This window comes from Triplophysa rosa, linkage group LG3 (genome assembly GCF_024868665.1).
Source record: "Triplophysa rosa linkage group LG3, Trosa_1v2, whole genome shotgun sequence".
Classification (NCBI taxonomy): domain Eukaryota; kingdom Metazoa; phylum Chordata; class Actinopteri; order Cypriniformes; family Nemacheilidae; genus Triplophysa; species Triplophysa rosa.
The window spans coordinates 14721124-14736079 of NC_079892.1; the positions used below are offsets into that span (position 1 = coordinate 14721124).

Genomic DNA, 14956 nt, shown 5'->3' on the forward strand with positions numbered 1-14956 from the left:
TTTAGGGGGAGAATTTTATTCTCCAAAAACTTAGTTGAAACCATCAGACATTTACTTAAATTTCATGTGCTTTCTATGGACATAAAATCACTGTTGTAAATTTCTTTTGATGGGGACATCTGAAAGTCTTTGACCCGTATCCGATGCATTTAAAATCTACCTGTCTTCTCAGTTTTCTTACTCTATTTGAATAATTCTGAGCAAAGAACATCAACTTGAGCACGACATATAAAGATTTCAAAAAAGAAAACAGCTGACGTTAGTCAAACAATAGGAGAACTCAGTAATGGTGGCAATAATTAAATGTATGTGGATGAACTGTAAATCATGCGCTCGGTTATTTTTAAACAATATTCATCAATATTCTCGAAGGGGGGGATTCCGAAAGGTCATAACATCTCTCATTAACAAAGACCTTGGTAATGTGCTCATATGAACATGAAGAGCCAAGAAATGAGATATGATGAATCATAGTAGATTGTAGGAGTACCACTATAGCCTTCTCTTACACGCTCTCTCTCTCCTCATTGATCACAAAGGGTCTCTTAACCCCACAGCAATAGCTGCTACTCATGAAACCCTTTAAAGGGATGTAAAAACTCTCGAAATGTTAACAAATCAAGTTCCTTTTCATTCAACTCCTTGTATCCCTAATCACACAACAGTTGAAGAACATTTGAAGCCAGACAACATTTGGCTCCCTTTGATTTCTATTGAATGAATCCAGAACCACTGAAACATTCCTCAAAATATCTTCATTTGTGAGGGTGAAAACATGATGCAAGAATCTTATTTTTTGTGTTTCTCAGTTCACAGAGTTTTTCCTGCATGCGTTCTGTTGTTTTAAGTTCATTTTGTGTATTGTATACACCAACTTTATTGAATTTACATCACTTGTGTCAACTCTCAATCTTGCACAGTAAAATCTGACCCAGATGATGAACGTGCCTTTTTTTACATCAAAACAAAGAATTTATTTTTGTTTTCTTTGTAATATAAGAATACTGACCGTATTGTTGTTATTGTAACAGTAATGGTGTCAACATGTTTGATTGCTCTCGAAGTTATGCCACAATAAAGATAGCCTAATTATGTTTAAGGGTCAAATGTGACCTCAACATGATTTTTGTCCAAATCGCTCATACAAATTGAATTGAATGAAAGAACGAGTATTTCCACTTCTACGAATTATTGTACTGGACTCTGTTTGTAGCCAGAAATATTTTTGTGGAAATAATTTGCATTAGTTTCTGGCTAGAAATAAAGTAGCTATAACCATTAAACCACAACTAATTGTTATATCGTTATATAATTGTTATATTGTTAATGTAGCACACAAGTGACCTCGGGTGAGATTCTACCTGAAGGGCACATTGATCAAATCAGTAACTTGTATTTTGTATTTGTACTTGTATCAGCAACATTGTAGTTCCTGTGTCACATATCCTATAGCCCATAACTTTCCCCATTTATAGATGCCAGCAGTCATGTTCAGCTTTTCAGAATCAGAAACCTGAAATGCATTATTTAACAATTTGACATACCAGGGACACCTCACATTAAAGACTAACATACAGTAGAAAAATGATTTCAAATGACAGAATACAATGTTGTGACACCACACATTACATTGCATTAGCATTACCCTAAAGAAAAAAACTTGCAGTTTGAGGAAAACTATTTACTTAAAATTTCTGCGATAGTCACACTGCCTTTATTTCTCTTGATTGTTGAGCAGTTACCCAGTCAGAAGGGACATAAATTCAATATTTATTCAGTGCTTTTGAGCAGCCTCCAAAGGCTTTCTTTGGGTGATCTAATTAATGAAATAATATGTTTATTTTCTAGGTCTAGGTCCCCAAGAACAGTCACTGAGACTAAGAGAATATTTATTTCCTTTTGGGACCTTGGGCTTGTATTTATTTTTATTTTTACGCTGGCGGCTTTGTAGTTTGTGTGGCTTCTTGTCGTGGAATTTCCACAGAGAGCTGGAGCACATTTCAATATCTCCTGTGAGAATAGTCCGCTTTATTGTCTGCTCTCATGAGCTAATGCTGCTCTGAGAGAAAATTCGTCCTCTTAATAAGAAACCCTCCAGCAATGAGGGCCGTTTTTGTGCACTTAAAAAGATGTGTGTAGTGGTTGAAAATGTACTACAAAATAAATAAGGTAATACATAACTCTGTCCATGTTTCAAATATTTCATGTTATAGAAAGTAATCGCTGAAGAAAAAATAATTATGTAATTCCAAGGTGCTTACATGTTTTTTAATACGCTGCAATGTTAAAGAACATCAATAAAAAGAAATAATAAATAAAATACAATAATATATGAATATAAAAATCTAAAGAACCAAATTAAACATTGCAGCAAATTATTCATCGTTTCAAGGGCAGTCATGTCCTAGCACATCCCATAATAAACTGGGTCTATGTATAATATTTCTAAAAATACAATCAAACATTGACCATGCATAACCAGAAAAAAAAACATCCAGAGTTGTTTCAATATACTGTACATTTGGAATGATAATTTGACTCGAACACACATTTATGAAGATGTAAAACGTGTATTTGCATATGTAGTGGAAAGATTTATTGATTTGTCATTATGAAACCGCTCCCCTACAGCTTTTAGAAACGTTAAAACATCTGACAGTGAGCTGACACCCAGAGATGAAACGCTCCTCTAATGGACAGATGCTGTTGTGTTTAGCCGAAAGGGGGCGCTGTTGAGTTTTGAAACCGCAGGTCCGCCGAAATGTTGCAACCACGTTTTGGTAGTGGAAAAGGACTAATAAATCAAATAAAGTAATATAATCACATTAAAACAACATAAAGGAGCGTTGTCTGTGAAAACCACGTGGATGTTTCAATTGATTTAGCTACATCTTCTACATCTGCATTTTCATCCGCTATGACGTGTCTGTATTATTAATAGTGTTATTATAAAACATCTCAAACATATATCAAACGTTCGTGGCTTTTAAAACAACATTTGACTTGTATATAAATATAATCAACGATTGTTCTAGCATCATGTTGCTACAGTACATAAGTAAGAGTTAATGGTCACTTAAAAATTCTTTAACATTCATATCGTAGATATTGAGCATTTAAATGACTAAACTAATGTTAATTTATTTAATTAAATTGATCATTGCATAATGCTATAACGACAGCATGTGAACAACCTCAGTAAAAAGAATAAAACGTCCAAGCGTTTCACAAACGCTATAAATACATGACAAACTCAATGTTCATAAAGAGTTAAAGTGCTGCTCGTTTAGCTCTCTGTCAGTTCTGACAGTTTGGAAAACTTTTGTTTCTTCTGTAGTATGCAAATTGACCCTCGGATTCCGCGAGCCTATTGGCTACGAGTCCGAGTCAATTTCGTATTTCAAACCTGACGTCAGGGCGCCTATAAAACTCAGCATTGCTTTTATACTCCTATGCTCGGTGATCCTTTAAAAACTCTAGAACAAGCCCGGAGTACTTTTTTTCTCCTGCTAAGAATCCACTTGCCACTCACATACATGTTAGGGTCCTCGTTTCTGCGAAACTATTGAAAAAAAAAGAGAAAGACCCACAGAAGCCACGCGGTGTTAAATGTTTGCGACGCGCAGACACTCGCGTGGAAAGAGAAAGGCACTGGAGACGCGCGCGCTCCTCCATGCGTCCGTGCGCGAGAGGCGAAAACGCGTGAATTAAAAAAAGAAATAAATCCGCACTCGAGAAAGCTTTTCTTCGCTTTTGAAGAATTAAATAAAGAAATCAAGCTGGCTCACGCCGTCTCGAACCCGACCACTTTGACAGCTGCTCTTCACCCCCTTTGGAGGACTGTCAACAGCAAAAGGATGGCATCAGAACTGGCAATGAGCAGCTCCGACCTGCCCACCAGTCCCCTGGCCATGGAATATGTTAATGACTTCGATCTGATGAAGTTTGAAGTGAAAAAGGAGCCGGTGGAGCCCGATCGCAGCATCAGCCAGTGCAGCCGCCTGATCGCCGGGGGATCCCTGTCTTCCACCCCGATGAGCACGCCTTGCAGCTCGGTTCCCCCTTCCCCAAGCTTCTCGGCGCCCAGTCCGGGCTCCGGGAGCGAGCAGAAGGCGCACCTGGAGGATTTTTACTGGATGAGCGGTTACCAGCAGCAGCTCAACCCGGAGGCTTTGGGCTTCAGCCCCGAGGACGCGGTGGAGGCGCTGATCAACAGCAGTCACCAGCTCCAGAGCTTCGACGGCTATGCTAGAGGGCAGCAGTTCGCCGGCGCAGCCGGGGCGGGAGGCGCCATGGCCGGGGAGGAGATGGGATCCGCGGCCGCGGTGGTGTCCGCGGTCATCGCCGCCGCCGCAGCGCAGAACGGGGCACCACACCACCACCACCATCACCACCACCACCCCGGCGGGCACCATCCGACGGCCGGGATGCAGTCCAACGGCAACTCCGCCAGCCACCAACACATGCACCTGGACGATCGCTTCTCGGACGATCAGTTGGTGACCATGTCCGTGCGCGAGCTCAATCGTCAGCTACGGGGGGTCAGCAAAGAGGAGGTCATCCGACTCAAACAGAAGAGGAGAACCCTCAAAAACAGAGGCTATGCCCAGTCGTGTCGCTACAAGCGGGTCCAGCAGAGGCAAGTCCTGGAGGGCGAGAAGACCCAGCTCATACAGCAGGTGGACCACCTCAAGCTGGAGATCTCCAGACTGGTGCGCGAAAGGGACGCGTACAAAGAAAAATACGAGAAGCTCATCAGCAACGGCTTCAGAGAAAACGGATCGAGCAGCGATAACAACCCTTCATCTCCGGAGTTTTTCATGTGAGTTTATCGGCACTTAAACAGACAAGCGAGTTCACCTGCACGGTGAAACACATGGCAAAAAGTTTCTTACGCGCATTATTCGCGTTTTGTTGGATTGGGCGTCCTTTCCCTCCCGTACATTTTCTTTCGTTCCTGTTTTTTTTTTTTGCTATTTAGATAAGGCTTTTCAAGTTCCATTCAGAAATTTACTTAACCTTTTTGTTGCTTTTCGGTTTGGACGATAGCACATCGTTTCCGTTGTCGAGCGGTGCTTGCTTTTATTTCTCTTGAAAGTGTAATATCATTGCATTTTTCTCACGGTGTCCTATGCCTCGTGTTGCGTAACTTTTAACTTTACATTTTTGTCAAGTTCAGATGACAGGTTAAGCGAGTTTGCACTCACTGAATGAATGGAGAAGTGTTTGAACTCTTTATCATCTGTCATTTCTCTCATAGGTGTTTTTTTTTTACGTGAGTGAGATTGTACCAGCTATATTGTGCTCCACGTCTCATTTTATTGTGTTGATGTACAGAACTTATTCCATGTATTTATTCTATGTCATGTTCGACTCCACATGCTGGTCATGCTGGCTGACGATATTATAGCTTTTTTTCTTATACCGCAATGGATTGCTCGGACATTACATTCATTTCCCATTGTCTGGTCTTATCCACTTTTTTTGGGACTTTGAGCAAAAATGTGTGTATTCACCCCCTATATGAAACCTCTCATCGTCTCCATGGTTCTTGCACTTGCCATATCTTTTTTTTTTGTACAGCAGGTATCCATTTATAGCTATAACACGTGGATTTATGCTTTGAAAAGAAGAAAGTATTTTTTCGGATCCAGAGACATTTGTTCAACCTCTACTGAAACAATTGTAACAGTCTGACACCCCACATATTGCATATTGCCATAAAATGTGCTTAAATGAACGATTTCAAACTATTGAAGGGACTAAAGTGTTTATAGGTATTCTCATTAAATATAACAATATTGTATCTCAATGAATAATTAAAAGTATGTCTTGGCACGCGCTCGAAATACTGCAGTCAAAACTGTTATTTTTAGGAATTTTGCCTCCAACTTGAAATAGTAGGCTAATAATGTCACTTAATTTGTAATGCATATTATACATCTTTTGGAGTAAGTTGCTTTAAAACATTTTACTTGCAGTTTGAAAATAAAACCTTTTACCAGCTGACTTTAAACTTTGACGTAAACTTTAAACCAGCTGATTTCTGTGTATTATACATTAATATATCCTTTTAATATTTGATATCGATTAATTGATTGCAAAAATTGAAACATCGCTATAGTTCATCAATAAATGTTAATTTAAAAACAAATCCTCTGTTCTCGTGTTATTTATTAGACTACGCCTTATTATAGTCAATTGTGACAGCACCACTGAATACTTTTATATTCTGCATGACTTAAATATTACAGGTTGTAGATGTATAATATTTTCTAGTTATGACTAGGAGAAAAGTTCAGGATTTCACTTGTTGCCGCGTGACAGTTCGCTCGAGTTGCACAGAACGAGCAAACAGTTATTAAATCGACTTTACTTCAATTGTATTTAAATAACCAGCTTATCGTAATGTTAAAATATTTTTTTGTCAAAAGATTATCTTGAGATAATATTGTTTACAGTGACATTGTTGATAAAAATGATAAAAGGCGCCTGCGCTCCAGGTAGGCTATTTCTATATAAAATTATGAAAATGCATCTTTTCTTTTCCGAATATTAGTTATAACAAATAAATACTGATATTATATTATATTAATTGAATTACTCAAATAAACCTGTATTGAAGTTAAAACTATTTGAAGGGAAAAGAAAGCAAAATGTCTTCAAATACATTTCTGGGTTCATCCGCAAAAATCTCAATTCGGCCAACGTGCCGTTTAAACTCAGACTAGCTCTTATCGCACACTGTCGTTTAGTTTTGCTATCCTCGGTTAAACATTAATATAAAGAGAGTTTATTCGTGCCTCGTGTGCCATTGTAATAACGGGGATATTGCGCAAATCGCAAATGGATTTGACAAACAGTTTCGCCTCTAAATTTTCATGTCATTTACAAGCGCATCTTAAATAAACTCAAATCCTCCACTTGTATAAATTATTAAAGCAATAATTTATACAAGTGGATGATTTGAAAGCAGTGATCACCTGACTCCAAAAGCTATTAACAATTCATTTAAGAATACCTCAGTTGTTTTCTACCAGTCTCCCTTGTCTTGAGGCAACCAGGGCAGTTAGTTAACTTATTAGGAACACAAATTATACTTTTACTCAAAATGCACCTAAACAAATAGTGGGTTTGAGGTCTAAGGTGTGTTTTTAATAGAAAATAATGAAACATTTTTAACAACATAGAATGTCCTTTTTGTTTTTACCTCAGCCATCATCCACCAACCACCCAATACAGCAACCTGTCTGTCAGCAACAGCAATCTTGATGTCTTTTTACCTTTTTTGTCTACATTTCCATCTTCCTCTCTGTCTATATCACACTCACATTCTCTCAAATCACCAGTACGATCAGTTCCAGCACAATTAAAACAGTGACTCAAAGTTTCACTGTTGTTACACCAAACAGGATGTGGGCACACAGCTGGAAAAAGTAGTGAAAGTGTGTGGGATGCCTGAATTTGGGGCTTTATGTGAAAACGCAGTGACTCATCATCACAACGGTCATTTGAATTTCAAACAGATGACGCACGCACCCTTAACACACCGTGTTCGGAGGAATTTAGAGCCCATCTTTCATACAATAGCCCCTGAGCTCAGCTGTGTAGAAACACAATGATTTCTTGCATGATTAATAATAGAGACTTCTTTAAATAGATGAATCATTGGTGATTTTCCCCAGCTGAGGTTCGACTGCATCTGAGTGGGTTTGCTGGCTGTAATTTCTGTCTTTTCTGTTTGATGAGGTCGAAACGCAAAACTATCACCGGTGTGACTTTGATCCACAGACACAGTTGAGCAATTTGACTGCAGGTTCAGAACGGAAACTCTTTGTTCCTATACAGTTTTGAGATTTTTTATTTCATGACGTATCTAGATTTCGTTTTTTTAATGTCTACTGGTGCAGTTTAGCTTTATTTCAGCCTGTTTGCTTTAGGAATCATTAAGCACTGCAATGTGATCTCTGATGATAGACACAGTCAGAAAGATGACACATAAAATAACAATAAAAGATGAACCTCGCTAAGAGTGTTGTACTGATGATTGAAATGTACAGTATCAGGGCACACAAGAAACCCATCACGTTGAAATCAAACAAGAGCTGCTTTGCTTTAAGATGATCAGACACGAGCAGACATTTAATGATGTATTGAAACGCATTCTGTTTATCAGGCTGTGATGAAAGAGCACATTACCATACTGTATATGAAGCAAACATTTCATTTCGACCTGCGAATGAAGTCACTGGATCTCATTACACACACCGTGTATATTTTCACACCTCGGCTCCATAACCGACACGCAGCTAACACAAATCACCAAACATATGCACCAGTCGTGCACACAAAAAGGCCAACATACATACACACGAACGCATCGCAGCGAACGTACAAGCACACACCCTGTGATTCGGCTTAATTTAATCAGCAGTGGGATATTGACACCATATGTGCCCTAATCATTGGTTGCGGGCGATCCTGATTAGGTTATTACAGATAATATAGTTGTCTTCTGTCACAATATTGGTATTTTGCATCTGAGGTCAACAATAGGAAATCACAGTTCATCTCATGCATATCGACATATCAATCATTTACATACAACAGTGTTACGGGCTAATATCTTTAATCATATCAGACACTGTCTCTGTCGGGAGTCGATGTTTAGCTTGGCAGGCGTTTTCCGTGCCGCCCGGAGTGATTTTCTCACAGCGTGGATTAAAAATGATCGTCGTAAGGGAAAGGCCTCGTGGAAGGTGAAGAAATATGCCCGTGCCAGAGCTGAGTCGATTTTGTTGACGAACTAATTTGGACAAATGCATTCTAGGAATTTTATCAAGAAGCAAAATAGCTAATTCAACTACATTTTTAACAAATTCTATTGAATATGTTTAACAGACCACTGATAACTAAATCAAAACACACCAAAACTATACAGTATAATACATGCATCCAACTCTTTCCCCACTTTCTCGCTTGTGTACACTGGCGTTATAGTATTTGTGATATCGCTGCGTTTTCTCATTCTGAGAGCACAAAACGCTCGCTGGCGTTGAAACCAAGCTCATCTGCATCTCTCCACGCTAAACATTTCCATTTAGAGTGATTTAAAGGAGGGAGTTTATGTCCCTGCCACGTGCGTCCATCATCCGCAGACATGCCCGCCGTCTCCGGGCCCCTCTTTGCCTCTGTAAACCTGAGTTATAGAGCAGCTATTTGAAAAGATAATAATTTAACTTTCCCTCCACCGTTACACTGTGGAAATGGATGTGTTTTTGTTGATTGCCTTACGTTTGAGACTCCAGAAAGGTTTCTGGGAGGCGGTATCGGAGATGTTGATGGAAATCAGCCATTCAAAAAAATCATACAATGGTTTGAGATATGGCTGTACGAAGCGAGTTGAAGGGCTAGTTTACCGAGATCAAATTCATACGCTTGCTCTCATGATTTTTCTCTTTCATAAATAGATATGAATAGGAGTGGTATAATGAACGTGGATGGTGACCGCTGTCGAGCTCCAAAAAGAGCAACATCTTACCATATGATTGTTAGACATTTTTGTCACATTTAAGGTATTCTGAGATTTTATTATGCATTCAACTAAATAAATGTCAAGCATGACACAATAAAAAAGGTGAACTATCCCTTTAATTGCACAAATATGAAAGAGTTTGAGGAGACCATGGCTGAGCGTGAGTGGGTTGGCACTATAGGCATTGGCTTTGTGCCCATAATCTGTTATACCTGCATCTCAATGAAGCTGGCAAGGTGATTTACTGGCAAGGTGTCTCAGCTGCAGTCTCTCTCTCTCTCTCTCTCCTTTTTAACCAGCGAGTCAAAGCGACATTGATCTCACAGCCAGGCAAGGTGACCTACAGAGCACCACTTCCCAAGTCTTTCTGTTCTCGTCTTCATCTCTCCCCCTTTCCATTTTTCTCGTCGTGGAGTCAGTGGCGGGCCGCGACCCCGGCGAGTGATGTCATGTCCTGTGGCAGAGAGCACAGCAGTGAGGAGAATATGAAAACAAAAGCGAGTCCTTGAGCTGTTCCGCGCCACTCTTGTATCAATAAAACGCCTCCACGAAGTTTCGTTTCCCAGCACCTGCCGTTACCACACCACCCTGTCGCTTACAGCTTCCTGATATTTAGGGGATATCTCAAAATTACCTTCAGGTTAAAGAAATAGTTTACTTCTTTTCTTTTGAAGGGAGCTTATTAAAAAAAAATCTGTCATTTACCTCTTGTCACTTCAGACATGCACGACTTTCTTTAAAAAAAAAACAGAGATTGTTTGGCTACAGACATTCTTCAAAATATCTTCTCTTGTGTTTTGCGGAAGAAAGTCAGTCATACAGGTTTGAAATGACATGATAGTCAGTAAATGATGACAGAATTTTCATTTTGGATGCATTATCCCTTTCATTAGTAAGCAAACATGTATTTATTAACTGCTATAATATAATATATTGTTGTCGATACCATAGCATTGTCTTTCTTTTAATAACGTGCTGCGGCTTTGCATTTATCACGTGTGCATTTCCGCTTTTCAGCGGAAACTGCATCAGTGACACATCTGTCACATTGCAAACCAGTTCATTTTCACTTTGAAGTCGATCGGTTGCAGCAATAATGAGAACACGGATTGGTACAAGAAAAATTGTTAGGGGTAAAAAGGGAATTCCCAATTGTCTCCGCTGAATGACTGTTTGATATAATATATTAATGCTGATCTGATGCAGTATGAGACAAGCAACTAATGAAAAAAAACAGGCTTAATTTAAGGTTCGGTTTTAGATGGCTTATTACAATATTTTTATTAATTTTATGCTAAAACTGTGAGGGTTTTTTTGTATATTCCCCAAATACCAATTGTAGATACCATTTATATTCCTATAATGCAAAGACATTTGCGGTGGTAAATGAAATGACATGTACATCTCTTTGTTTTACCCTAATATTAGATGTTGAAGCTGTATAAAGTTGATGCTTGATCACTGGACCACACTACATGTGTTGGGGGGTGAGGGCATTTAGATGTGATGCCTTGTTTTTGCATTGGTTCACTGCCTCTTTGTACAGTCCTGTTAAGCAGAATGACTGAGCTTCTCTTTTTAATACGAGTAAAGTGATGTATACAGCTAAGTTTTAAAAAGGATACAAAAATGTAGTGTATATGATCTGTGCACTATATTTTAAGCTTTAAGTTTCCAAAAATGTGAGGAAAAGATTCGTTTGAATGGCTATTTGCAACATTGATTCAACAGGAATTCACGAATCTGTGTAGTTATTACTGAATAGATATTTTCCTGTATATTTTCCCTAAATCTAAACTCTCGTCATTTTTTTAGACACGATTTCTTTTTGTGTAGTATCGGTCGTGCTGTACTTCACATGCGAGCAAACGGAAAAAATTGTCTGCAGGCAAATAAATGCTGTGAAAGTGACTGGTCTGTGGGTGAACATTTAACTGCTGCGCTGTCTCTTTAAAAGCTGTTATCGGTGGTTTTAAATGTTGTTCACAAGCTGAAGTAACGATTGTGTGAGATAAATGTTACGTTTTGCACTGTAATCTTTTTTTTTTTTTTGGAGATGTTTCAAGCTCACAGAATTCGCTCCGAACACAAATACCCCGTGTCTGCTGCACGCTGAGGTCAAAGTTCACTCAGGCTGGCCCGCAGTGATTACAGAACAGAATGAATGGCTTTGTGAACTGAACTGGGTCGAGGGATTTAACAGGCTTTGCTTTTGTAGCAGCGATAGTCTAGAGAGATGTAACTTTAACTGCATGTACTGCCATTTGTTACATTTAAAAGATACAACCTTTGTTTGTTTATTTGTTTTTAGTTGAACATGTTTGTGTTTGTTTGGGAGTTTTTTGAGAACGGCTAGAGTGAGACAGAACTAACAGATGTTTTATTAAATGTATTTTTTTTCTCTTTTGATTAACCTGATATTCTGTTGAAGTGTTAAACGTTTCCATGGTTTTACATTAATCTTCTTTCTCTCTCTCTTTCTCTCTTTTTGTTCATCACGGAAGGACGTCACGAAAGTTTCTACACCTGTGATATGACCTCTGTCCCCTGCCCTTTGCCCCTGCAGTCTGAGGTAAGACCAACGTTTTTTTTTTGTTTAATAGTTCATATTTATTGTGTGTAGTCATTATTATTTAAATGATTATTTATGATTAATAATAATAGAAAAACGTGCAATATACGCTTCACTGAATGCTGTCAACTTCAATATTGTTTTTTTTTTCTTGTTGTAAAAACAATCTATGCAATATTAAATTAATATCAGGTATTGTGCATACTCATTTTTTTTATGTAATCAAATCTGCTTTAGAACCGATGATGGAATCCTACCGACCCACAACGCATATCTTATGTCTAAATTTCTCTCATACTCTCAGATATTTTGACCTTGTGTGTAACATTTTTTTTCAAGTAAACTTCATAAATCTGTCCACAGTGTCTTTATCTGTTGACACATTACCAATGAAATCACTTGCCGGTGGCTAGCAGGCATGTTAGAAATAGAAATGGGTTAGGTTATGATGTTTGGGAATTTAATGCCCGGTTTCACAGACAAGGCTTAAGACTAGTCCCAGACTAAAATGAAAGTTTGAGTTGTCTTAACTGAAATTAACGTGCGCTGACATACCTTAAAATATACCATTGCTTTGTCTCAAGATGCACAACAATAATGTTTTTTACGGAGGCATTTTTATAAAAGCGATTTAAATATCCTAATTCCACTAAGGCATAGCCCTGTCTTAAGCTAAGCCTTGTCTGTGAAACTGGGCCTAAATGACACAAGTTGGTCCGGGGTCAGAATTTTAGTTCAGAGAGATTTCTTTTGCCTTTGGTGCACTTGACTGTTCATCTTAACATAAACTGACCACAGCGATGCCATCGCCTGGTATAGGCCAGAAACCGAAATCTGTGCGTACATGTTTGGCAAAAATTTGGTTTGTACAAGGGTTAGGATTTACCAATTATCATTAGCTTTGCATTAATAACCATGCAGCGTGTGTGTATACCAACTGTTTTGGACACACATTTTTACCCAAAAGTGAGCGAAACTTGAGCAAACCTTCTTTTGGGGACTTCCTTACTTGTATAAAACACTATAAAAACAAAAAGCGTTTTATTGTAAAAAGCAAACATCCTCTAAAGGTAACCGTGTTTCTAACTAGCTGTGTGTAACACAATAGAAGTCTATGGAATGTCCTCATTTAGATAGATAAGTAAACGTGTGCTTGCGTGTGTGGTCTAGTTCTTGTTAGCTGTGGGTGCATCTAATAGGACAGTATTGGTTTCGGAGTTGATACATCAGCGTTTTGCCGCATTTTTTAGATGAAGTCACAATACAGTTTGTCTTCATTTTCTTTGCACATGCAGATACATTTAGTTTCATTTGTGAAATTGGGTCGTTATCGCATTGGCAGTGCAACAGTATCGTAAACGTAATAAAACGACATATTATTGTTTATTTTGTTTGAGACATTTTTGAAGTACACAATTAAATTCATTTTTTGTTGTCCTATACAGCGCACCATCCACTGTGTGCGTGTGTGTGTGTGTCTGTGTTGAATGTAACCGAAGCCAATAAGGATATGAGATATATTTAGCATCGGCTCCTGAAGATACCCGCTCAACCACACAGTTAAAAATACACAGAGACTCAAGGAGAAACGGTACTGTACGCTCTCATCCTCCCTGACCCACGGCTGGATTCAGACCTGTGTAATGTATCCTGCCATGTGCTCAATTAGCACCCAGCACACGCGGGCTTCAGAAAACACCAGGACGAGTCAGATGCTCTGACGGATCCTAAAAATAGGACCGTTCTGGGTTATGTGTGCAAGTTTAGGCCATTTAAACATCTCTTATGTCGGTTTCTCTATATTTCAGAATTTTTGGGTCTGGTTAATATATTGCAACCGAAACACAACACTTGAACACATTAGTACTTCCTGTAGCCTGCAGCATTCCTCCCGCTCTCTCTTTCTCTCGCTCTCTCTCTCCCCTCCATCCGCATTTATTGCCTGTGGTCATCCCTCTTACATTCTCGCTTTAGATTTATGCCTTGTGTTTAATTAAACCTCATTTTAGTTTTTGGGTCAGTGGTGGGATCCTTATTTTTCATTTCTGAACTTATTAATTACGCAGAAAAAAGGATCAAAGGAAAAATAAATGTGAAAAGAGGAAATCTTTTTTTCAATGACATCACAGAGTGACTGATCATGACCGTGTGGATGCCTGATCACACACATCTACTGTTTTAAACCGGTATTCTCGAGCCGAGCAGCAGTGTTTACTGTGTATTTTTTATATGCTCGTATCACTGGTGTTTTTACAGTCACTTCAGACTGCAGCAGTCTGCACAGTCACCCGTGTTACAGTCGTGAATAAACGCCCGTCTGTTCCGCGGTCAGTTCATCCATCTCCAGTCGGCGTAAGAATAAATGCGTCTCTGACAGACGTGACATCCATAACCCTCTCTTCCTCCTCACCGAATCCCTCGCTTTTATTCACCTCTTCGCCGTACCCAAAGCTGCAGATTCGATGGCATATATTTTCCAAGGAACAGGGAGCCTCTTCGTCTCCTTGTTAGCTTGACAAATAACTTCGGTGGCCAGAAAGTGCTGAATTTTAGCTTTCCATGTCTATTTTCTGCCGGCTGACATTAATTTTGCCAGCTCTGCGAGAACTAACCATCAGAAATAAATAAATAAGGGAATAACAGGGCTGAGGTAGGGGTCGCTCGGCCATTATAGGAAGTTTCTGAGCGCACGCGTGTTTGGGCCCCGTTTGTTGACTTATATGCACGTGTCTGCTGTGTCACGTATCTGCTTTCTGTGTGTTTTGTAATGATTTTCGTTGATACATAGGCCTACTTATTTTGTACGGATGCGAATTTATAACTGTGGTGTGATGATATCTGAAAACACA

General features: G+C 39.0%; 1 protein-coding gene across 1 annotated transcript in view; it reads left to right on the plus strand.

Annotated features, from left to right (window-relative positions):
• The first annotated feature begins 2258 nt into the window (after positions 1 to 2258).
• mafb (MAF bZIP transcription factor b) overlaps positions 2259 to 14956 on the plus strand; it is a 60588-nt gene continuing 47890 nt past the window's right edge. The window contains exons 1-2 of the mRNA XM_057330066.1: positions 2259 to 4822; positions 12040 to 12107. Of these exons, the coding sequence (XP_057186049.1) occupies positions 3858 to 4822; positions 12040 to 12067 (993 nt within the window). The 5' untranslated portion in view covers positions 2259 to 3857 and the 3' untranslated portion in view covers positions 12068 to 12107. The remainder of the gene's footprint in view (positions 4823 to 12039; positions 12108 to 14956) is intronic.